We start from the raw sequence: 25,362 nt of genomic DNA, 5'->3' as shown, positions 1-25,362 counted from the left end.
GCATCACAACAAAGAGTAGCCCCTGCTTGCTGCAACTAGAGAAGGCCCGTGTGCAGCAACGAAGACCAAACACAGTCAAAAATAAATAAATGAAAGAAATAAATTTAAAAAATACAATAAAATAAAAAGAAGTAAAGGGAGCTATAATGACAATGACTCATCAAATAGGGAATATCAGTAAAGAGAAGGAAATTGCAAAAAAGAACCAAACGGAAATTCTGGACTTGAAAAGTATAATAACCAAAATGAAAAGTCCACTGCAGGGGTTCAATAGTAGTCCTGAACTGGGAAAAGAAATAATCAGTAACCTGGAACACAGACTGATAGAGATTATGCAATCAAAGAGAAAACAGAATGAAACGTGAGATACCTGTAAGCATTCCAACAAACACTAATGGAGAACTAGAAAAGAGGACAGAGAGAAATGAGCAGAGGAAACATAAAGAGAAAATGTCTGAAATGACGTAGTAAAGTCAAAGAAATGGGATAAAAATTGATGAATAAAAAGAAAAGCCAAGGGCTTCCCTGGTGGCACAGTGGTTAAGAATCCGCCTGCCAATGCAGGAGACACAGGTTCGAGCCCTGGTCAGGGAAGATCCCACATGCCTCGAAGCAACCAAGCCCATGTGCCACAACTACTGAGCCTGAGCTCTAGAGCCCGTGAGCCACAACTACTGTGCCCGTGCAACCAAGCCCATGTGCCACAACTACTGAGCCTGAGCTCTAGAGCCCGTGAGCCACAACTACTGAGCCCGTGTGCCACAACTACTGAAGCCCGTGTGCCTAGAGCCCGTGTTCCGCAACAAGAGAAGCCACTGCAATGAGAAGCCCGCACACCGCAAGGAAGAGTAGTCAATGCTCACCACAACTAGAGAAAGCCCGCGTGCAGCAAAGACCCAACACAGCCAAAAATAAATTAAAAAAAAAAAAAAAAGTCAGACCACAAGACTTAAAAAAAAAAAAAGCCAAAACATCCTATTTTTGACTAAATTTGATAAACCTAAAGTTTGCAAATCAAACACTACCTTACCTTTTAAAAAATCCACTACACAATACAATTAGGATTTTTAAAAAACAGCTTTTTGATATGGAAAACTTCAAGAGTTGTGATCCTGGAATCTGAACTTTCTAGTGGATATAATGATTCTCTAGATGATTCCAATGTGAGTAATCCAAACCAATACTTCTCAAACTCCTCAAACATCTCCTGCATAAGAATCACCTGGAGAATCTTACTAATTGATCTTGCAGATCAATTCAGTAGGTCTTAGTTGAGGCCTGAGATTCTGCATTTTTCTCAAGCTTCCAGGAGATGCTGATGATTCTGGTCCAAGGAGACTTACTAATCAAACCGATTCATTGTCCCACAGCTAGGAGTCAGACAAAGAATGTGAAAGGCTGTGCCAATGTAAGTTGGTGGCAGTAGGGCTGGGACTGAAGGAGCAGCCTGCATTGTCAGGAGATAGGTTATAGACATAGGAATTAAGTAAACAAGTAAATATATTTAGCAAAGTGGGAGATGGGTCCATATCCACTAAAAGGAACCAGGACTCATTGAGATTTCTAAGTCCATGTAGGAAGAGTATGAAATAATCCGGGAACACTTTGTATCAGAAAGAAAGTACGCTAAGAGTAAAGGCACAGAGTTACCTTAAAGCAGCTTGCACTGGCCAAATCTGGACAATTTAAGTCCAAAATAAATAATGATAGAAACAACAGCTGAAAAAGCTCCAGAGTCCATACAAATATAAACAAACAAATGGGGAAGAAGGCGAAGCAATACCTTACAGCAGAATTTATTAACACAAATACAGAAGGAATAATGCCATTAGAAAATCACTTGGCAACCATGACGGATTCAGGAAATAATTATCAAAAGATGCTATAACTAGTGGGTGAAATTTTAATGAGAAATAGGATATTTACATAGTCTCAAAGTGTCTCCCCACAAAACACTTAATAACTTTACATTGGAGAACCTGAGAGATGTTATCTTACCAAATAATAAAAGTTAACTTCACCAGCATGGTATAAATAGACATCATATTCCCCTGATGTGATGCACTGAGAAGAACACAGCATCACTTCTGTGGTATTCCTGCCCAAAATATATATCCTGAATCCACTCATGAGGAATCCTCAGATAAACCCAAATTGAGGGGCAGTCCATGTTATAACAATCTGCTTCAGAAATGTAATGGATGAAGACCACAGTACTATTCTAAATCGAAGGAGACTAAAGAGGTAGCAACTAAGTAACTAAATGTATCATGTGATTTTACATTGGATTTCTAGACAAGAGAGAACAAGTTTTTGTTGTTATTTTACAAAGGGCATTATTAGGACAATTGGCAAAATTTGAATGGAGTCTATAAATTACAAATGGAGTCTAATAATTAAACTATAAATTAGCAGTAATATATCAATGTTAATTTCCTGATTTTGATCTATATACTGTGGTTATGTAGGAAAATGTCCTTGTTTTTAGGAAGTACATGCTGAAGTGTTTAAGAATAATGGGCATAATGTCTGCACTTTACTCACACATGGTTCAGAAAAAAATACATTTATTTATGTATATGTATGTATAAAGAAAAAGAATAAAAGGCAAATATGGTAAAAAATGAAACACTGAGGAATCTTGGTGAAGGATATACAAGAACTTCTTTGTACCATTCTAATTTCTAAGTTTGAAATTACTTCAAAATAAAGTTTAAAAACTAGTATAACCTCGGAGTTCCCTGGTGGTCCAGTGGTTAGGACTCCATACTTTCACTGCTGAGGGCCCAGGTTCAATCCCTGGTTGCGGAACTAAGATCCCACAAGCCATGCAGCACAGCCAAAACGATAAATAAATAAAAACCAGTATAATCTAAAAATAATAGTCAAGGATAGGGAACTCTCTGGATTCTGACTCACAGATTAATCATTCCCATTGCTCAAAAGTCATCTCACTTCTGCCTGTAAATACAGAATATTTTAAATCTTTAAGTATCAATATTCTTAAAAGATGACACTCTCATTGTATGAAGGCAGACATTTACTCTATAATCCTCTCTTCTCATAATTCATAAGGCAAACCCTATCTTTAAAATTTGAGTAGTTTTGGACTTTCCTGGTGGCACAGTGGTTAAGAATCCACCTGCCAGTGCAGGGGACATGGGTTTGAGCCCTGGTCTGGGAAGATCCCACATGCCGCGGAGCAACTAAACCTGTGAGCCACAACTACTGAGCCAGCGTGCCACAACTACTGAAGCCCGCGCACCTAGAGCCCGTGCTCCGCAACAAGAGAAGCCACCACAATGAGAAGCCTGCCCACAGCAACGAAGAGTAGCCTCCGCTCGCTGCAACTAGAGAAAGCCCGCATGTAGCAATGAAGACCCAACACAGCCAAAAATAATAAAAAATAAAATAAAATTGAAAGTTTAAAAAATACTTGAGAAGTTTGATGAGTTATGTAGTAGATTAGTAATATTTTCAATATTACACAAATTCTCTGTTCTGCCTTGAAGATCAGCACCATAGACATGTGACCTAGGACTGTTAATGAAATGTGGCCCTTAAGACACACATTAAAAAAGAGAAACAACTGATGGCAAAATTGTTAAAGTTCAGAAAAAGTAGACATAAACTGGGCAAGTGTGTATTGCCAAAGGCATACTAATTTTTTTTAGCATTATTTATAATTTCAAAACTTGGAAAGACAATGTAAATATACTATTAATGGATACTGCCTGTAATATTGAAATCAACCAAAATACCTATCAATAAGGTTGAATAAAATTATTATAAATTTTGAAAAAATATGACTTAGATCTGAATATACTTTTGCATTGCTGCTGTTATAGACTAAACGCTTCTGTCATGACAAATTCATATTTTGAAATCCTAACCCCTGAAGTGATGTTATTAGGAGATGGAGCCTTGGGAGGTGCTTAGGTCATGAGGGTAGAGCCCTCATGAATGGGATTAGTGCCTTTAGATAAGAGAACCCAGAGAGAGCTCTCTTTTACTCTGCTCTTTATCATGTGAGAATACAATGAGAAGATGGCCATCTGCAAACTAGGAAGCAGGCCCTCACCAGACACTGGATCTGCTGGCACCTTGATTTTGGACTTCCCAGCCTCTAGAGCTCCTTTGCCCTAATTATAAAATATGGAGCACTATGCATGATAAGTGACAAAAAAAATTAAAGCTTACATCTAACATTTGTATACGCACAGGAAAAAGTCTAGAAGAAGTTACACCAATCTGTCAAAAGGAATTACCCATGGTTATAGGGGACTTTCAATTTTTATTTTATGTACGTCTTTATTATTTAATTTCTTTCTTTTTAAATCAAAAAGCATGTATTAATTCTGATTCAAAAAATAAAGGGGAAAAAAACTTAGTGTCACTGGTACAGAGGAATAAGTTGATCCACAAAAACAAAATGTTATAAAACACTACTTCTTCGGTACGCGGGCCTCCCTCTGCTGCGGCCTCTCCCGTTGCGGAGCACAGGCTCCGGACGCGCAGGCTCAGCGGCCATGGCTCACGGGCCCAGCCGCTCCGCGGCATGTGGGATCCTCCCAGACCAGGGCGCGAACCCGGTTCCCCTGCATCGGCAGGCGGACGCGCAACCACTGCGCCACCAGGGAAGCCCCTAAAACACTACTTCTTGGGGATAAGGAAAACCCATGTTATTACCTTGATTTCTCATTGGAATGGTGAGCAAAGCAAGGTATGGCAACAGCTGAATTTGGAGGCATAAAGCTGGTAAGCAGAAGTCAGAAAAAAGTGCTTTTGCTGCCAGGCAATTTTCCCGATACTGCAGAGAAGGAAAAAAATGGTGAAATGAAAAATAAAAATTTAAATATGGATATTTATTCCTAGACTAAGTTTATTATATCACAAAGTATGTGGGTTTATATGCTACAAATATACTCTAAGAGTTTATCTGATCAGTCCCTTTTTTTTTTTTTTTTGGCCACGCTGGGCAGCTTGATTAGTCCTTTATAACTGTCCTAGCATTATCTAACAAAGCATTTTATCTACACAACTATTTCACACTTGATAGAACAGCAATAAGAACAAGACTTAAGGTAGAAGAAAAACAAACTTAAAAAATAGAGGACTTCTGTTTATGAGCATACACATATCACAAATTACGTGAGGATATTGTTTCTCAATGAAAGAAGGTATTTTCTTCAGTTAAGAGAGGCACTATGTTACAGTGATGATAAGAGAAGTATGATCTCTGCCTTTCGGGTGCTCACAGTCTTGGATCATTTATATGTAACAAATACAAAATTAATATACATGCTATAAAGTGCGAAGCAAGTCAATAAGGGACATAAATTGCTTAAAAGTAATGAAATTCTCCAAGAAATCCACTGAAAATTTTCTTAGGTAATGAATGATAGGTTCATATGTAGCCATATGAATTTAAAACTGGAAGACATCTTAGAGATGACCTAGTCCGGGGGTCACAAATTCAGATGCTATAGGAGTCAGGCAGTTAATAGAAATCAGTGCAGTGGAACAGCTGGGGGAGGTGGTACTGACCACTCCCATCACCAAGGGGCAGATTATACTTGGCTTGAGCAGACTGCTGCCATGTAAAATATGGACCAGTGTTGCTTTACTTCCAATTTTTTTTTCAGGAGATTGCAGAAACTCTGAAGCCAGAAATCCTTATCTGAGTTTCAACTATTATACTAGTTTTTAAAGATTGGCAATTCATTTAAAAAAATCTGTGTGTGGGTTGTATTCAACTTGTGAGCCACCTGTTTTTGACCTCTAAATAATTCAATCCTCCATATTTATAGCTGTGGAAAATAATGGCATATTAAGTGAAATAACTTGTGCAGATGGTTAGAGGTAAAGCCAGGATTTATTTTCAACTGAAACGAAAATATAATTATAACTACAGGCATACCTCAGAGATACTGTAGGTTCAGTTCCAGACCACTGCAATAAAGTGAGTATCACAATAAAGCAAGTCACACAAATTTTGTGGTTTCCCAGTGCATATAAAAGTTATGCTTGGGACTTCCCTGGTGGTCCAGTGGTTGAGACTGCGCTCCCACTGCAGGGGGGCACGGGTTCAATCCCTGGTCAGGGAAGTAAGATCCTGCATGCCATTCGGTGTGGCCAAAAAAAAAAAAAGTTATGCTCACACTAGACTATAGTCTCCTAAGTGTGCAATAGCATTATGTCTAAAAAAACAATGTACATACTTTAATTTAAAAATACTTCATTGTTAAAAAATGCTAACCATCACCTGAGCCATCATCCAGTCATACTCTTTTTGCTGGTAGAGGGTTTGAAATATTGCTAGAATTATCAAAATGTGACACAGAGACACGAGGTGAGCAAATGCTGTTGGAAAAATGGTGCTGATAGACTTGCTTGATGCAGGATTGCCACAAACCTTCAATTTGTAAAAAATGCATTATCTGTGAAACGCTTTAATAAAGTAAAGTGCTATAAAATGAGTTAGGCCTGTATACTTTGATTCCAATAAAATATGTATATGCTTTCAATTTTTGAGTGCTTGTTCCTTAAAAAAATGACTAAGCATTTAAGAAGACTGTCCTTTTTATGTTTTATCATAATTCTAAGAAAACTGTGGGCCTTAGCAACTATTTCTCATTAAGAATGAAAGATCATTTTTCTTTTTCAATTAAAAGAAAAAAACAACTTTATTGAGATATAATTCACATACCATAAATAGTTCACTCTTTGAAAATGTACAATTTATTATTTTACCTTTTTATTTATTAGAAACCATTGGGGTTTATGCAAGGGTCGAAAACTTGATCCTCCTCCTTGGCAATGAGCAAATCCTCGGGCTTTGTTGGAATGTATCACACCTCTCGTAGCTACAGATGTACTATATTCCCTGAGTAAAGAGCGCGTCTAGAAAAGGAGACAAGATGTGAAATAAAATAAGAGATTTATAAAACAGTACTTATTGGTGCTACTGACCCCAAAAAAAGGCTAATCATATTTAGTTACTGTATGTTCACTTTTTTCAACCTCACCACAGCCCTAAAAATAATAGTGCTACAAAATTTTGAAGAAAATTCAACTGCGCCATAATAATCAAACACTATGAGTGAATATTAACTGGATGTTGGATGGAGGTGGTGGAAATAACTTTAAATACATTTTTGAGATAACTGGGGAAACAGGAATAAGGACAGTATATTACTGAATTTATGCTTATTTTCTTAGGTATGATAATGCTATTGTGGTTTTAATACAGCAATGTCCTTATGTATGCTTAAGTGTTAAGTGTTGTGATGCTACAATTACTTTCCAATTATTCAGCCAAAACAAGTGTGTCAATACAGATTAAGCAAATGTGGAAAAATGTGAAAAACTGGTGAACAAAAGTTAAAGGTATTCAGGTATTCATTGTGTATTCTTTCTATTTGTCAACAGGCTGGAAAATTTCAAAATAAAAAAGAAGCAATATAAAAAAATTAAGCAAATGCAACCGCTGAATAATGAAACTCTAAATATATAACAGAAACTGTATCATAACTGTTTAAATGATGGAAATATGGCTAGTGTGACCAGGGAACTGAATTTTTTTTTTTTAATTTTTATTTTGGCTGTGCTGGGTCTTAGTTGTGGCATGTGGGATCTTTAGTTGCGGCATGTGGGATCTTTAGTTGCAGCACGTGGACTTCTTAGTTGCGGCATGCATGGGGGCTTCTTAGTTGCGGCATGCGTGTGGGATCTAGTTCCCCGACCAGGGATCGAACCTGGGGCCCCCTGTTTTGGGAGCACAGAGTCTTACTCACTGGACCACCAGGGAAATCCCTGAATTTTTAATTTAATTTAAATAGCTACAAGTGTCTAGTAACTATTATACCAGTCAGAGCAGAGTTAAACTGTTAAGAAAAAATAAACTTTATAGTGAATAATTTCAAATGTGCGAATAAATAAATAAATAAATTTAAAAACCATCAGAAAATATAGCAAGAAGAACAGGGGACTTCCCTGGAGGTTCAGTGATTAAGATTCCACACTTCCACTGGAAGGAGCATGGGTTCGATCACTGGTCAGGGAACTAAGAGTGCATGCCACGCAGCGTGGCTAAAAAATAAAAAAAAAAGAAAAAGAAGAAAAGATAGAGGCACAGTTCCTTTCCTTCTGTCTACTTTTCAATGGTTGTCAAGTTTTCTGACTATGTATTAGTTTTATAATCAGAAAATAACTTTAGAAAAAATTAGTGTATATTATCATAGAAAAATCAGATTCACTGCTGAAGTTTCACTGGGTTAGATGAATTAATTTTGTCATAGTTATTAAGAAGTTACTTAAAATAATGTCAAATCAGTATGAATAAAAGTAAACTTTCTTTCTCAATTCTGAAGAAATAGTCATAAACAAAAACATTTAAGTCAAATGGTCTTACATTCCAGTCACCACTGAGGATATCTGCAAAACTCAGAAATTCACTGGCTCTCACAAGATCATCCACTTCCGTGAAGAAATCTACGTAGTTCTGGTGAAGATATAAATTAAATAATTCTCCTGGCATGTGTGACATTTCTACTACTTCCTATAAAAAGAAGTATATATAATTTTGGTAAAAATTCAGTGGTCAAATTTATATGGACACATATTTAACATTAATAGTATATAGCCTGTAAATAGTACTAAGTGTTATTAAAGACTTTACCTCAGGTTGAACAAGCAATGTATCCCGCTCATACTCCGATAAATGAGAAGGCAATCGAGGTGAGTCTAATTCTGTTACAGATGCTCCTATTAAAAAAAATATCTGGAGTTATTAAAAATAACACCACCTATATAATTATATAGCACCTCTCATTTGAAGATTTTTCAACAGTTGGTTTTAATGTTTAATCCCACTCATAATCCAAAAATACTCTATCTAAATACATTTTTCTGCTATGTCTTTCTTAGGCCCTGCCAAAGAGTATCTGACCTAGTCCTAGCTCTTTCTTGTAACTGAACCAAATATATGACATTTAAAAAAATGTATTTTATTTCAATTGTAAGATAATAACAGATTTTTAAAAAATGTATAAGGTTTTCTTACGTTTACAATATAGTATTTTCCCCAAAGCTCTGAAGAGAAAAAGAGAAACATCTTTGCCACCAATAGCTTGGACCTCTTGATTTTCAAATATCCTATCAGGTTTTTGTCTTCCTTTTGATTTTGACAACACAGCATCTGATTTTAATGAAGACATTCGTTTTTTCCTTGGCCATGAATTGTTCTTTCCTAAATAATATACACCCAAGAAACAATATTTAAAATAAAATTAAAATATGAAAATTAAAACTGAGAACATTTCAGATATAGTTACACTAGGTATTTTAATTTAAATGTTTTTCTAATAAATAATTATGAAGTATACAGAGTCAGAGTCCTCTTTCAGTTACTAAACTATTAAAATGAAATGTCATCTAAAAGTATGTCATGACACAGATTTCAAATTTTCACATACACAATGACATACCCTAACATAGTCATATCACCTTGGTTTCTCATGGTGTTAATGGCAAGGTACTATTCTTGGTGCACGGTATGTATTAATTAATTTAGTCCTCATAACAACCTTATCAGAGGAGAACTATTATTATACAGAGTAAAGAAATGAGACATAAAGAGGTTAAGTAACTGGCTAAAGGTCAGCAGCTAGTAAGTGATTTGAATCCAGACAGTCTGGTTCTGCGATCCATGCGTAACAATGATGCTATATTACTTCTTTACTGATTTGGGCAGTCTCCAATTTATGAATATGCCCGTGTTCAAATTTCACTGGGAAATCTACTTTTTAAAACTCAGGGATTCCCTGGTGGTGCAGTGGTTAAGAATCTGCCTGCCAATGCACGGGTTCGATCCCTGTTCCGGGAAGACCTCATATGCTGCGGAGGAACTGAGCCCGTGTGCCACAACTACTGAAGCCTGGGTGCCTAGAGCCCATGCTCCGCAACAAGAAAAGCCACTGCAATGAGAAGCCTGCGCACCGCAACGAAGAGCAGCCCCTGCTCGCCGCAACTAGAGAAAGCCCGCACGCAGAAACAAAGATGCAACGCAGCCAGAAATAAATAAATAAATTTATAACAAAACAAAAACAACTCAGAATGCAAGACTTCAGAAAACCAGCCTAGAGTATTAGAAAAACACAGGATCTAGGTTTGAATCCTACTATTGTCTATCTCATTAGGCGGGTCGGAGAATTAAATGAAAAACCATATAATTGCTAATACAGTTCCTGACCCACTGTTATTTTCTTCCCTCTGAAATTTCTGAGCTCAGAGCAATAACGTTATAAATGGTAGTTAGGATCCCAAACTGACCCATCCCTAATTCTAGTAGTGAACCTAAGCACAATTTACATTTATGTTTCTACAGCAAGAAGCAGAATTCTGATTTCAGTTGTGTTAGGATGTCCATTTCTGTAGAGTTATTTTGAAAAACAAAGATGTAACTAAATGAACAGGTTACACTTGTGGGTAGAAACTAGGATTTCAGGTGGACTTTGAGAGCTCCAAAGAGCTTTTAACTTTTTAAGGTCAACTCCTCAATGTTAAGCATCAAGTAGGTCACTAGCTAAATGTTTTCTGATGAAGACTGTATGCAGTAAACTATGATCATTAAGAGCAAACATTAACTCATTGCTATCAGTGGGGCTATCTCTTTACTACAGCATGGCTAGGGACCCCTTTTATATATTAATAAGTGGAAATGCATTTGTTAAACATATCATATATGAACTATTATTAAATTCATTAACAGCTGGCCATTTGAGCACTGAATGTGTGTCAAGCACTGGAATAAACACTCTACAAGGATTACCTCACTCTTCACACATCTCGATCAGACAGGTTCTCATATAAAAGATGAAAAAATAAAGGCATGGAAAGATTAAGTAACTTGCAAGATTCAGTCACTGAAAAGTGGCAGAGCCAGGATTTTCTCTCAGGAAGTCTCATTCCAAATTAACTTTGAAAGGTAAAGTGGCAAACCATGTAAATAAATCAGCTTTTGTCTTAAATATATAAATATATATGGTGACACATTCACAGTGGTATGTGTATGCATGTGTACATACATAATTTTATTACACTGTCTCAATAAAAAAATAGTAAGTGGAGATAGGTATATACCAATTTTAAGTTAAAACGTTTAGTTTAATTTCATTTCATGAACAATTCAGAAAAAGTTAGTCACCTATATAATACCATAAGAATGTATCTTTTCCAGTTACCTGTTGAAAAAGAAAACTGGAGGCTGTTTATTGCACTTCTGATATCACCAGAACATCCTTGACAGAGCAACTCTAGAGAAGTTTTATCAGGGACAACAATCTTTCCTCCATCCTAAAATGAAAAAATTGAAATTAAAAAAGCTATTTTCTAAGCAAAAAACAAATAAAACCACCTATTTTCTAAACTTAATGGAAGTATAATAGAATCTTTCCAATCTGAATGCTAAAAAGCCTACATGTTAAACAACAGTCTGCTTATGAAGGTACAAGTGTCAATGACATCACAGTTTAAGGTAAAATTTCAAGGTTATAAAATATCGTTTTACTTTTTTACTTGGACTAGGTTATATTTTGAAGTTCTCTCTCTTTCACTATATACATACATATATACAAATATATATAGATAAACACACACAAACACATATGCATAAATACGTGAATACGATATATCACCTATCACACCCTTGGAAGATCAAGTATAAGACAAGAAAAACTTATCCTCTCTTCCCCCTCAGAAACTCCTAATAGTTTACATATTAAGTTATGACAAAATAACTTAAGCTGAATTCATGTGATTGTTCATAGATGATCTCATTTCAGCTCTTGACAGAAAAATAGTACTGTGTTATGATCTTCTATATATATATATATATTTTTTGCGGTACGTGGCCCTCTCACTGTTGTGGCCCCTCCCTTTGCGGAGCACAGGCTCTGGACTCTGGACGCGCAGGCTTAGCGGCCATGGCTCACGGGCCCAGCCGCTCCGTGGCATGTGGGATCCTCCCAGACCGGGGCACGAACCCGTGTCCCCTGCATCGGCAGGCGGACTCTCAACCACTGCGCCACCAGGGAAGCCCCAATATATTTTTAACTTTATTAACCAAAGCTGTTTCAAAAGTTCTTTATGAAAGTTAGCCTTTTGCTCCACAGATCCCAACTTTGTAACATTTGTTAACATTTTAGGAGGAGCCTTTCCAGACCACTTTTTGTGCACACATATCTGTAAGTAAATACAGTATCTGTAAGTATATATAATATCTGTAAGTATATTCAGAGTTAATTTTTTAAATATAAGTGGAATCACATCATATGTATTACTCTATAAATTAATACCATTCTTTGTGATCTTTCTATGTTAGTACCTTTACGTCTATATAATTAAAAAAAATGTTATGGGTAGACAGTAATTTAACTAATATTTCCCCCAATGAAGGGACATTTACATTGTTTCTACTTTTTTACTATTCCAGACCTACATATATAATATACATACAGCTGACCCTTGAATAATGTGGGGTTAGGGACGCCAGCCCTCCTCACAGTCGAAAATCCAAGTGTAACTTATAGTTTGCCCTCTGTAGCCATGGTTCTGCATCCTCAGATTCAACCAATCATGGATCAGTAGTACTGCAGTATTCACTACTGAAAGAAATGCACATATATGTGGCCCATGCAGTTCAAACCCATGTTGCTCAAGGGTCAACTGTATACCTTTGCCAACATGCATGAACATTTCTGTAGAAGCAGAGGGCCCTTCAAAGTGTCTGTAACATCTACCAGTTTTATTTTTCCTAGCAATGGTAGGTGAGAGTGTTCATTTTTCCATATATTTGGCAACCCTGTACATAAATCTTAAATTTTTTGTACTCTGATATGTGAAAAATGTTACCTGGTTTAAATATGAATTTCTCTGATTACTATGTAGGGCTGAACACCTCTCATGTTAACTATCCATTTGTATTTCTTTGTGTACTGGCTTCTGTTCTTAGCCTTTTTTTTCTTGTAGGCATACTTTTATGTAATCAGGTATTAGTGGGGCTTCCCTGGTGGCGCATTGGTTAAGAATCCGTCTGCCAGTGCGGGGGACACGGGTTCGAGCCCTGGTCTGGGAAGATCCCACATGCCGCGGAACAGCTAAGCCCGTGTGCTGCAGCTACTGAGCCTGCACTCTAGAGCCTGCAAGCCACAACTACTGAAGCCTGTGATCTAGAGCCCGTGCTATAGAGCCCGTGCTCCGCAACAAGAGAAGCCACCGCAATAAGTCTGCGCACCGCAATGAAGAGTAGCTCCCACTCGCCGCAAGTAGAGAAAGCCCGTACACGGCAATGAAGACCCAACACGGCCAAAAATAAAATAAATAAAAAATAAAAATATATATTCAGGTATTAGTGCTTTTCTGTTAAAAAACTGCAAATATTTTCTTTCATTCTCATGCTTGTCTTTTATCTTTGTTTACCATGCCTTCTGTCATTTCCTAAGTTTTCCATTTTTTTTGAAGTAAATCCATGGCTTTCAGGTTTTTGTTTCTTGCTTAGAAGACTTCCCCCAACCCAAAGTCAGTATTTTTTCCTAATACTCTTCTAATTTTTGTATTTAAATCTTTAATCAAGGTTTAAATTATTTTTGTGCATAGTATGAACTAAAGAGGCAAACTTATGTTTTTCTATGTGACTATCCAATTGTTCCAACACCAGTTGTTAACCGTAATAGTCTACTCTCCTTCCCCAGTGATGTAAATGCCACTTCCATTATATAAAAAATTCCCATTTACACATACTGATCTATTTCTGTGCTGTCTTCTCATTTTATTCTTCCATTTGTCTATTACTGTGCTAATACCACACTGCTGTACTTCCTAGTTTCATCATTTTATGTTCCAATACCGAGACAGCAAGTCTCTCTTCATCACTCTTTTACAGAATTTTCTTGCTCATGCCTTCTCTTCCAGATTAACTTTATTTTTATTGGAATACATTTACCTTAAAAATTGTTTTGAGAGGAGTACTTGTTTTTGAAGTACGGATATGGATTACTTGCCAGTAAGGAAATATAATTTGAAATTATAATCCTTGGCAGCTGAAGAAAATACTATGGATGTTAATTACTGTGAACATGGCAAACATGGCTAAGATGTATGATCAGCAGTTCCTTCCACACTTTATATACCTAATGATATCAGAAAAGACTAAAGATCTTTCTTCCTATGAATACAGAGAAACATTTAAACTTAAAGAAAAACACTGAAGATATTCAACATTCTTTCTTATTATAACTCATTCACTTAAGACATCAACACTCTTCCCTAATATAATTAACTAAGCTACAGAATACCAGAGATTAAACTTTCCTTTAAATCTTCTTATACTATCATTATCATCCTTGGAGACTCCAGACAGTATCATAACACTTGATTTTATATTTGATTTATATTTACATGTAAATATTGTGCTTGTTGCTGCTCCTTTTATGTAACATATCAATGATGATATCAAAAGTATACTAGTTCCAAAATTCTTGCAGATCAACTATTTAAGGTAAAGCACATTAACCACATAACAAAGAAGTTACGGTATCTCCTTTTACTAACTTGCTAGAGTAAATGCCATTTGCAATTTAATGACTTAGTCTTAAAAGAAGTTGTGAGTAATGTGATACAGTAGTATGATGCTATTTTTATTATTTCTTCAATGTTTAATAAATATTTAAATATAGTTTATAATTATCAAGCTTATAGTAGAAAACATAGATTTTTTTTCAAAAAGACAATAAAAAAATCACAAGTAATCCTACCATCCAGAATCACACTTAGCATTTTTATGTATTTCTTCTAGTATGTATAGGTTTATGTATATATGCGCATTGTGTTGTCATTGACAACTGTATGTTTTGTTTTAGCACAGTGAATTGGAGTCAGAACAAAACTTAAACTCATCTGATACTTAATAATCATGGAATATTATTCGAGTTATTTCCCTCCAAAGTTCAGCTTCCTTACCTATAAAATGGGGATAATTCTGTATGGTTGTGGTGAGGGTTTAATAAGATCAGGTATGTAAAAATACTTTGCATAGGGCTTGACAGATATATCAAGGGCTGGAAACACCATTTCTATTGTTAGAATTATCATATAACTTCGCATCTTGTTATTTTTAACTTGACATTAAATTGTATTTCCCCATGTCACTGAATATTTTCAAAACGCTAATTAATGACATAATAGTTCACCACAGTAACTGCTCCCTCTATTACTGGACTCAGGGTGTTTCTAATATTTCACTATTAATACTTGTACTTATTCAGCTAAGTGCTCTACATATATACATTATTTTGTTTAATCCTCAAAAATAACCTCTCCCTTGGAGACTTCCCTCAGTTCCTGTGATCCAGCACTCCAAATATATTATGATGTAAGATCCAGTTGATTTATAGCAGTAGGGCCGCTTAGAACCATGCTGCTGGGAGTAGAAGTTTCATCAATTTATTTTAACATCATCTTGATTTGAAAGATAGAAAAAAATGACGCGTTAAAAGTAACAGCTATGGGACTTCCCTGTGGTGCAGTGGTTAAGAATCCGCATGCCAATGCAGGGGACACGGGTTCAAGCCCTAGTCTGGGAAGATCCCACATGCCGCGGAGCAACTAAGCCCATGCACCACAACTACTGAGCCTGTGCTCTAGAGCCCGCAAGCCACAACTACTGAGCCCACATGCCACAACTACTGAAGCCCGTGCGCCTAGAGCCTGTGCTCTGCAACAGGAGAGGCCACCGCAATGAGAGGTCCATGCACCGCAACGAAGAGTAGCCCCTGCTGGCCGCAACTAGAGAAAGCCCCCATGCAGCAACGAAGACCCAAAGCAGCTAGCTAGATAGACAGATAGATAGCTAGATAGCTAGATAGATTAGATAGATAGAGAAATAAATAAATAAATAAATAAATAAAATTTATGGAGGGGAAAAGTAACAGCTATTTCAGGGACTTTGCTGATGGCGCAGTGGATAAGACTCTGTGCTCCCAATGCAGGGGGCCCGGGTTCGATCCCTGGCCAGAGAACTAGATTCCACATGCATGCCGCAACTAAGAGTTCGCATGCCACAACTAAGGAGCCTGCCTGCTGCAACTAAGACCCCGCGCAACCAAATTAAAAAAAAAAAAAAAAAGAAAGTAACAACTATTTCAGAGCAATGTTAGTATGCTTAACACTATTGAACTGGATGGTTGAAAATGGTTAATATTTCTAATACATAATACAGCTAATAATACTGTATTACATATTTGAAAGTTGCTAAGAGAAAAAAAATCTTAAATGTTCTCACCACAAAAAAGAAATGGTAATTACATGACATGATGGAGGTGTTAGATAACCCTATGGTGGTAATCATTTTTCATTACATAAGTTTATCAAATCAATGTGTCATACACCTTAAACTTACATGATGTTATATGTCAGTTATATTCAATAAAGCTGGAATAAAATGGTTAAGATGGTAAATTTTATGATATGTTTTTTTATCAAAATAAAAAATATATTAAATCTTTAAAAATGACAACAGGACAAAAGTAGAGTTGGACTGTTGCCGACTAATGGACCTAGATGCCAGAAAACAGCTTTTTGATAACAGATACAATTTAGAACACTAAGCCAAGCAAAGGGAAATTTACCTCAATGTGAAAAAGAAAATTAAGTTTAAAAGTAGAAAAAGGTTAAGGATTTTTAAAATTAGTATTTCCTACATTTTCTAAAATGACGTGCTTTATGAGTGTAATTAAAATTTTTTAATTTTAAAAACTGAAATAGGGCTTCCCTGGTGGCGCAGTGGTTGAGAGTCCGCCTGCCAATGCAGGGGACACGGGTTCGCGCCCCGGTCCGGGAAGATCCCACATGCTGCGGAGTGGCTGGGCCCGTGAGCCATGGCCGCTGAGCCTGCGCGTCCGGAGCCTGTGCTCCGCAACGGGAGAGGCCACAGCAGTGAGAGGCCCGCGTACTGGAAAAATAAATAAATAAATACGTCCATGATCTAAAATTTAAAAAAAAAAAAAAACTGAAATAGTTTGTGTCTCTAACTCCTCAAGTTTATATAATACTACTTAATTTTGGCTTTCTATAATTACAATGTAAGATTCCAATTAATCAGTTCTTAAAAGACTTACCTTATTAGCTTCTTTTGTCACTATTCGATTAAGAAACTTCATCATAATTGTTGGTGCCACAGGGTTGAAACTGTCAAAGTTTTATAAAGAAAGATAGTGGTTACGTGATTAATTTAAAAATACAGTATGTATATGAAATTTTAAGCAGAAATTTCATTCTTACCTAATATTTGATATAGCACACTCTTCCTGAATTTCTTTGGGAAACAGTAACCTTTGATTATTACCTCCACTGAGACTGTCAGAGATTATAAATATTAGAGGACATCGACCAATCTGCATGTACTTCCTAAAATAACAAGATAGCAAGCAAGGTTGAAATTTAAATCACCTGCCATTTAATCTGGAGTTTTAGAAAAGTTCACTGAAACTCACCTCAGAACTTCATGTAAAGTATGAGAATCTCGATAAAACTGGTTAGGTAAATCCTACCAAAAACAAAGGAGAAACATTAGCTCAGTTTTATTCCCATGTAAATTTATTTTCAGATTTATATTTACCAAAACAGGAAAAATGTTATCTATTCAATATACTGTAACCAGAATTTTTGTAGAAATTAAGGGAGACATCAAATAGCTGATGTCCTAAATAGTAATACACATCAATGGGATTTTGATAGCAAATTCCTTAGGGTCACTACAGATTATAATATTTTTACTAAGACATCACTTTCCAAATATTTTTTGCCTTTCTATACTTAGGCCATTAAATTTTTAAAGTTCATTAACCTGTAACTACTCTATCCAAGTTTACTGCAAGAAACTTTAGTTTTCTTCTATAGCACAAAGCCTTTATGTTATATTTTACCAATACTAATACTATGGAGAGAATAAATGTCATTATCAAATAAAATATATCTTACAATTGTTTACTCAATAGTTATAGCAGAATTTCAAAAGTTGTCCTTACTTCAACTAGAATTATCTTCTTATCAGTTCTCAGATCATCTCCAAGCATTTGTAGTTTGTTATATTTTGTCGCTCTTAGTAGAAACTCTTTAAAAACTGCTATCTGAGACTGATAAGGAAATACATGGAAGCTTGATTCTGAAAGGAAACATATTTAACACTTTTATTTTCAACCAATTATATACACATCAATATTATACATATGTATGTAATATACATATACATTAATGAATACATTTACATATACATGAAGGAGCACCCAATATTGTAGACTTTTTCAATTAGGCAAAACAGTTCAAATTTAAAATAGAATATTCATTTCAAAAGACAAAAGTCACTATGAACAACAGTAACTTTTCTGTACCAATGAATGTAATATGGAGTTAACTGATTTCAGAACACAGCTGTTAGTATGAAAGTCATACAATTGGTAAAAATATTTATGACTCTGCCTACACATTGAAGATTCTCCCAATTAGTGCATGACTATAAATGAGCTGTTTTCAGTAACAGTAAGTTTTAATTTAATTTAATAATAAGTTTTGGGCTTCCTGGTGGCGCAGTGGTTAAGAATCCGCCTGCCAATGCAGGGGACACGGGTTCGAGCCCTGGTCCGGGAAGATCCCACATGCAACAGAGCAACTAAGCCCACGAGCCGCACCTACTAAAGTCCAAGCGCCTAGAGCCTGTGCTCTGCAACAAGAGAAGCCACCGCAACGAGAAGCCCGTGCACCACAACGAAGAGTAGCCCCCGCTCTCCACAACTAGAGAAAGCCCGTGCGCAGCAACAAAGACCCAATGCAGCCAAAAATAAAAAATAAATAAAATAAATAAATCTATGAAAAAAATAATAAGTTTTAATGACAAAAAGAGAATGACTGATTAGTGAATTTGGGAATAAGGAAAGAAATATTTTATACAGAAGACTGTAAATAAAGACTTCCTAGGGACTTCCCTGGTGGTCCAGTGGTTAAGAATCTGCCTTCCAATGCAGCAGACATGGGTTCAATCCCTGGTCGGGGAATTAAGATCCCACATGCCGCGGGGCAACTAAGCTTGCGTGCTGCAACTACTGAGCCCACGTGCCACAACTAGAGAAACCCGTGCACTGCAACAAAGACCCAGTGCAGCAAAAAAAAAAAACCCCGACTTCCAAGATTGTCAAAAGTAATGTTACTGTTAGAAAGCAGTAAAAATTCCAAGAGTATGGGATACTAGGAGCATAAGGGTATGCATACTAAAGATATAGTACGCACAGAGAATATTAAAGAAGAGCCTGAAGAAAGAATTTTGAGGAACAGTCCACGTTAGAATATAATCGTCCTTCTACAGAACCCCTTGCACTTCAAAATGTCCTAGGAGATTTGGATACACATAGCTTAGTTACCTAAAGCAGCAGTAAGACAGATAGGAAAGTTAAAAATGATCGTGCTGGAGTTTATGAGCATATATGTGAAGTTATATCATACTACGTCTTTAAATTGGTACTACCATTACTTTTGAATGTTTGTCTTAAAGCCCCCTTTCAAATTCCAAAGACCGTCATTGCCATATACTTTGATTTGATTCTAAGAGGTCCAATCTAAACTCTTGTTTGGAGGCAAGTTACTTTAACATTTTTTAAGGCTTGATTTACAACAGAGTTCATTTACACAGCCAGAGCCTAGGAAAAAAGTACATAAATAATGCAAACTGATTAGCTTGTTATCTAACAATTGAAACACTTAATCCTTAAAAACATCCCACTCTCCTTTACTGGAGGGACCCTTCCTTCTCCTAAAATTACTTCTCTCTGAACCTGGGAAGTATATGAGAAAACGCACACATATAGTTTCATCTGATTGCTACTCTGACTTTGTGAAGCAGTTGGTAGTGGACAAATGCCAATCTAGTGTAGAAGCGGCAATATATACCCTCCTCTCAAAAACATATACCCTGGGACTTCCTTGGTGGCGCAGTGGTTAACAATCCGCCTGCCAATGCAGGGGACACAGGTTTGAGCCCTGGTCCAGGAAGATCCCACATGCCTCGGAGCAACTAAGCCCGTGCGCCACAACTACTGAGCCTGCGCTCTAGAGCCCATGAGCCACAACTACTGAGCCCGTGTGTCACAACTACTGAAGCCCGCGTGCCTAGAGCCCGTGCTCTGCAACAAGATAAGCCACCGCAATGAGAAGCCCGCGCACGGCAACGAAGAGTAGCCCTTGCTTGCTGCAACTAGAGAAAGCCTGTGCACAGCAATGAAGACCCAATGCAGCTAAAAATAAATAAATAAATTTTAAAAACAAACAAACAAACCAAAAAACCCATATACCCAATAGGGTCGTAGAAATCTTAAAGATATAGATGAGGGGCTTGTTACAAACCTCCTGTAAACCAGACTTTCCCCACTATTTCCACTACCTTCAGAGCAAACCTTACCAGGATTAAATATCTCCTTGAAATCATCTTTTTGGAATTGTGGTAAAACTGGATTAATCCACTCTTGTACTTGAATACCATGCTCCTTTGATAGTATTTTTATAGTTGTTGTTTTTCCACATCCAGGGGGTCCTGTTATTAATAAAATAGATCCACCCTAAAACCAAACATAAACATGAATAAAAAATCAAAATCATTGGAAATCCAGAATATTATGTTTGAATATTCTTTTAAAATATTAATTACCTCTACAGATATTTACTGAATGTCAGGTATAAGCAGACTAAATTTCACAATGCTAGCTGGAATAAACCAGCTTTAGATAAGAGAATCTTATTTCCTGAACTTCTAAGCATAGCTTCTGATAACTCCTCAATTCTTACATTATGTTCCTCCCAAGGACTACTCAGTAGCCAAATTAAAACAACTTCAGCTAGATTAAAGAGGTAACGTCTGAAACAAGTATTTTTAGGGGTTACCTGAACCCATAAAATTCAATCTTAATACAGAGCTCTCTTTGGATTATATACTTCAATATTATATAAGTATAATATTCTTACAGAAAAACCTCAGTTTAGATATCAGATTCTTTAAGAAATGTAAATTAAGAAACATATTACCAGGGACAGGACTCTAAAGACAGACTAGAGGATGCAGCTCCCAGTAACATTTCCTCATTCAATAAATCTGATAAAAAAGTAAAAACTGAAAACTTATCAGGGGAAGATGTCCTATATATAATGGTGGGCTGCAATCTTGCTCATTTGTTTACTTTGATTAACTACAGTAAATAAGGGCCTATATACTTGGACTCAGAGAAGAGCCAGTTACACTTTAATTTTATTATTTATTTATTTATTTTTTGGTCATGCTGTGCGGCTTGTGGAAAGAGAAGGTGAAGGCAACTGTTCTAGATTTTAAAAGCCCTAAGAGATAGAACAATCAAATGTAATGGGTGGTCCTTGATTAGATACTGGTTGTAACAAACCAGATATAAAAGACAACTGGAAAAATGTGAATATGAACTGAGCATTAGATAACATTAGAGAATTAAATGCCAAACATTTATAATTTATGTTAAAATACTCATGGGAGAAAATGATGAGTATTTTTACAGGTACATGAATATTCACTTACTATTCTATTTTTACTATTCTATTTTTTCTTTATGTTTCAAGAATCTCAAAATTAAAAAAGTTTAAAAAGAGAGAGAGAAAATTCTAGCTTGGGGGCCAAGGGTAATTATGGAATTAGGAAGTGAAAGAAAAAACATAAGCGTAGGATGAATGACTATTTTAGGCTATATTTAATACAAAAACTAATATGTAATTTGCCTACTTGCTTTAGTGTGAGATAATTTGATATGCTAAATATATTAGCACCCTAATGGTTTACTATGCTTTATATATAAGAGGGAAAAAGAGGTACAAGTCAAGGGGAAAACGCAAAGTCTCTTGAGTCTTTTAATGAGGAAGAAGTAGTAAGGTCAGACAGCTTTCTACTGCAGGTGATCTGGACTTATGAGAAAGTCAACATGTAAGTTTTTAACTTCTTATAACCAACTATAAGCCAGAGAAACATTTGAGGCCAAATATTTTAAAACATATTTCTTATTTAGTTACCTGTTTTGGCTGCCTTTCTAAGACTTCAGCTTTTAACCAGGTTTCAACTTCTTCAATTTTCTTTTTATGCACAGCAAGTTCATGCTAAAATTTTCAAGTTTAAAATAAAACATTTTAACTCAAAAATTTCTGATACATCAGCACAGGTTAATCTACACATCTTTAATGAAAAAAACTAGAAACAGTAACATGATATAGTAATAAAAAGGTCCTTTTGATTATACTTAATTCAATTCTTTATATTGATATGGAAAAATTCTATTCTTAAACTGACCCCAATATATGAAAATTTGAGGCACATAAGCAATTATAAAATATTTTAAAATCCTGTAATACATTTTGGGAAGGGAATAAATAGGGAGGGGTATTACATTTAGCAAAAAATTAAATGGATCAAGTCTATGTTGGGGGTTAAATTAAATCGAAGACAAATAACCAATGGTATACCTTCTGAATAACTGTTGGGAAAATTTGAGCCTTGGAATATAAAAAACCTAGAAATTATTATTTTTTTTTCTAATTCATTTAGGCAGAAAGATTTTTATGAATAATATCTGAAAATGCACATCCCTCTCCTTCCTGAAACTAAATTATGTAGACTTGTTTGTATGCCATTTATTACCTGCGTTTCTGGTTTGTATTTATCCACCCATGGTTCATTTTCTGACAGATATTCTTTTGAATTTTCTAGACCATAAATCTGCTTTGAGGAAGATAGGTTTCCTCTTTTTCTAGCTGGAAATTTGCTACTTTCTAGTGTGGAAGGCACCTTTTTTCTTCTAAGACTTGAGTTATTCACACCTAATGATGTGGCAGTAATAGTAGAGATGTTTGTAGTCTCTGAAAAATCATCAAATGATGAGTCTACCCAGTTTGTTATCTGAAAAAAAGAAACCATGCAAACACTATAACATTTTTTTTGCATCTATTCCCTATATAACTAAACTATTCTATTAAAAAATTCTTATACTTGTAACATTTAAAATAAAAATCTCACAAATTAGCTCTTTAAATAAAGTTGACTCTGTATTAGTCATTTTTCTACTTTACAATAAGCATAAATGTATACTTATCTACTTGACCATGGTAATGATGGATGTCATATAAATGAATATAGAATATAAACTTAATTCTCTTTATTAATTATAATCTTCCCAGAATAAAGATTAGACTGATACTTTAAAAACTCATTTGTAGCCCTGAAACACAAATATTAAAATTACCTACCAAAAAAAGAAGTAAAACAGAATAAAGAAAAAAAGGTATTATTTTAACCATGTAGAGCAGTAAGAAAAGTAACACTTCTGCCTTGACCACAAACTAAGAACCATTTTATACATTCAAATAATCCCTACCGGCTTTAAGATATGTGAAGACAGGTCAAGAATACTGACGCTATGAATAGTTTGTAATTATGACTTGATTATATTTTTCTTCAGCTCATGAAGCAACTCATATGTTTATGAAAGGGAGGCAGGCTTTCCAGGGAGGTGATTTGTCAGATTTGTTTAGGAAAAAGAGTACTGGTTTAATAGAGCAGGAAAATCAGTGAGTTCTATTTCATGGTCTTCTGGTCTATAGAAACTATTAACCCCTCTACGTTTCCCTCCAACATTTGCTTTTCTTTAAAATCCTTTGTAAGAATACACAGAGAAAAATGCTAAATTAAGCAATTTTAACCTAAAAATATTTAGGAGTATTAAAAAGCGTTCTTTTTTTAATAATTAGAATTTTAAAAGTGGACTTTTTCTTAACATTCCAGAAGTATAAATCTAAAAAAAATCTAGCTTAGTACCTGACTTTTGTAATTCCCTGCCTGCCTAACAAGATTATATTTTCCTTGAAGAATACTCAGCCATAGTTGTGAACCATTTATTTGACAATGCTCCTTTCTGGGAGACAAACAAAACAAAAAACAGAGGTTGGAGCTGAAAGTAGGCTCAGGAGAAGCAATACTTATAAGTATTTTATGAATGCGAAATCAAACTTCATTCCTCTTATAAACAGAATCTAGGATTATGATCAGCAGTGGGTAAAGAAATGAAGACTTTTTGGAAAAAAAATTTTAGTCATAGCTACCTAATTCATTTCCTCCTCTTTAAAAAGACTATTACTAGTTCTACAATTTTGGCCCCTTTCCTCTATTTTTAAGAGTACATAAAAATATTAGTAGTAGTAAAACTCTTGATAGCAATTCTGATCTAGCGATTCCAATCTCCATGTTACTTATACATTTTACAGTTTTATTTCTTATGTAAATACGGATTTCCATTTACTTTAAAAAAAAAGAGGAAGAGGAAGAGAAACAGCAAAGTTAAATAATTCACTTAGAGTAAGAGAAAAATCAGATCCACCACTAGGAAAACAGCTAACTTTCAGTATACTGTCTGATACCCATCCTACCTACCTGCTGGCCTTGTTGAGAACTGGCACACTGAACCACCTAATTTCTAAGAAGCAGGGCTTGTTGTTAAGCTATAACACCGACTACAGCTCATGTATATCTTTTTCTTCTATTGCTCTTTCATTCAAGAGTTTTCAGCCTTTTCTTTGTGACCAGGATTGTAAATAAACATTTTTTCAAAATTAAGGTGGTGTTTTCAGTGTACAGTTGTTTCACAATTTATTATTGAACTTTTTAGATCACTAATTACAACAAATACTGGGCACCATTACTCTCATAGCAGTAATAAGTCATTGGGAACATATATAAAAATTTATAACTCCTTTTGGGCAGTTATCACATGGCCATTTTAGTGTATCATACCTTTGTGGAAGATACCTTTGGTCTAAGAAAAGTTTTTGACATTATAAACTTTAATAGTTCCCATCCGTAGTATACAACCTGTAGTACATTAAAGTATAATTCACCTAGGGGAAAAAAAGAAAAAAAAATCCCAAATTAAGAAAAACTGTAAAACAGAAGTAATTAATATATATTGATAAAAATCAACGACATAATAAAGTTAAGGCTCAAGAATTAGTGAAAGAGAACACGGCAAACATACATGCAGCAAGAAATCAAAATACTAAAATAAATTTTACTTTTAATGACTATAACTCTCAAATTATCTGTGGTGATGTAATGTTTTTCCTACGAACTCAAAAATGTATTAGAGAAAACAGAAAAACTACATATTTGTGAACCTATCTTTTGTCATTAAGAAAAATTAAACAATTTTATTTGTGTAGTTTTCATACTGAAAATTAAAATTCCCCACATTTCAAATTATAAAA

At 35.4% G+C, this 25,362-nt stretch overlaps 2 protein-coding genes across 4 annotated transcripts in view; both read right to left on the bottom strand.

Moving 5' to 3' along the window:
- The window catches only part of MARVELD2 (MARVEL domain containing 2), a 43,572-nt gene extending 38,853 nt beyond the window's left edge, over positions 1-4,719 (bottom strand). Inside the window, exon 1 of the mRNA XM_024126328.2 lies at positions 4,690-4,719. The gene's annotated coding sequence lies outside the window, so the exon portion shown is untranslated. The remainder of the gene's footprint in view (positions 1-4,689) is intronic.
- Positions 1-25,362, bottom strand: part of RAD17 (RAD17 checkpoint clamp loader component) — a 30,620-nt gene that overhangs the window by 4,310 nt on the left and 948 nt on the right. For all 3 annotated transcript variants that reach the window (XM_007129945.3, XM_007129947.4, XM_055086609.1), the window contains 14 exons: positions 24,893-24,996; positions 22,748-23,005; positions 22,126-22,209; positions 20,504-20,660; positions 18,084-18,220; positions 17,550-17,602; positions 17,338-17,463; positions 17,175-17,244; positions 11,244-11,355; positions 9,065-9,250; positions 8,681-8,766; positions 8,414-8,560; positions 6,754-6,903; positions 4,690-4,810 (listed from right to left, as the gene is read on the bottom strand). In XM_007129945.3, coding sequence (XP_007130007.2) covers positions 4,690-4,810; positions 6,754-6,903; positions 8,414-8,560; positions 8,681-8,766; positions 9,065-9,250; positions 11,244-11,355; positions 17,175-17,244; positions 17,338-17,463; positions 17,550-17,602; positions 18,084-18,220; positions 20,504-20,660; positions 22,126-22,209; positions 22,748-23,005; positions 24,893-24,996 — 1,791 coding nt within the window. The remainder of the gene's footprint in view (positions 1-4,689; positions 4,811-6,753; positions 6,904-8,413; positions 8,561-8,680; positions 8,767-9,064; positions 9,251-11,243; positions 11,356-17,174; positions 17,245-17,337; positions 17,464-17,549; positions 17,603-18,083; positions 18,221-20,503; positions 20,661-22,125; positions 22,210-22,747; positions 23,006-24,892; positions 24,997-25,362) is intronic.

This window comes from Physeter macrocephalus, chromosome 8 (assembly GCF_002837175.3).
Source record: "Physeter macrocephalus isolate SW-GA chromosome 8, ASM283717v5, whole genome shotgun sequence".
Classification (NCBI taxonomy): Eukaryota; Metazoa; Chordata; class Mammalia; order Artiodactyla; family Physeteridae; genus Physeter; species Physeter macrocephalus.
The sequence above is the reverse complement of the archived record's forward strand: the minus strand, read 5'-3'. Positions and strand labels throughout refer to the sequence as shown.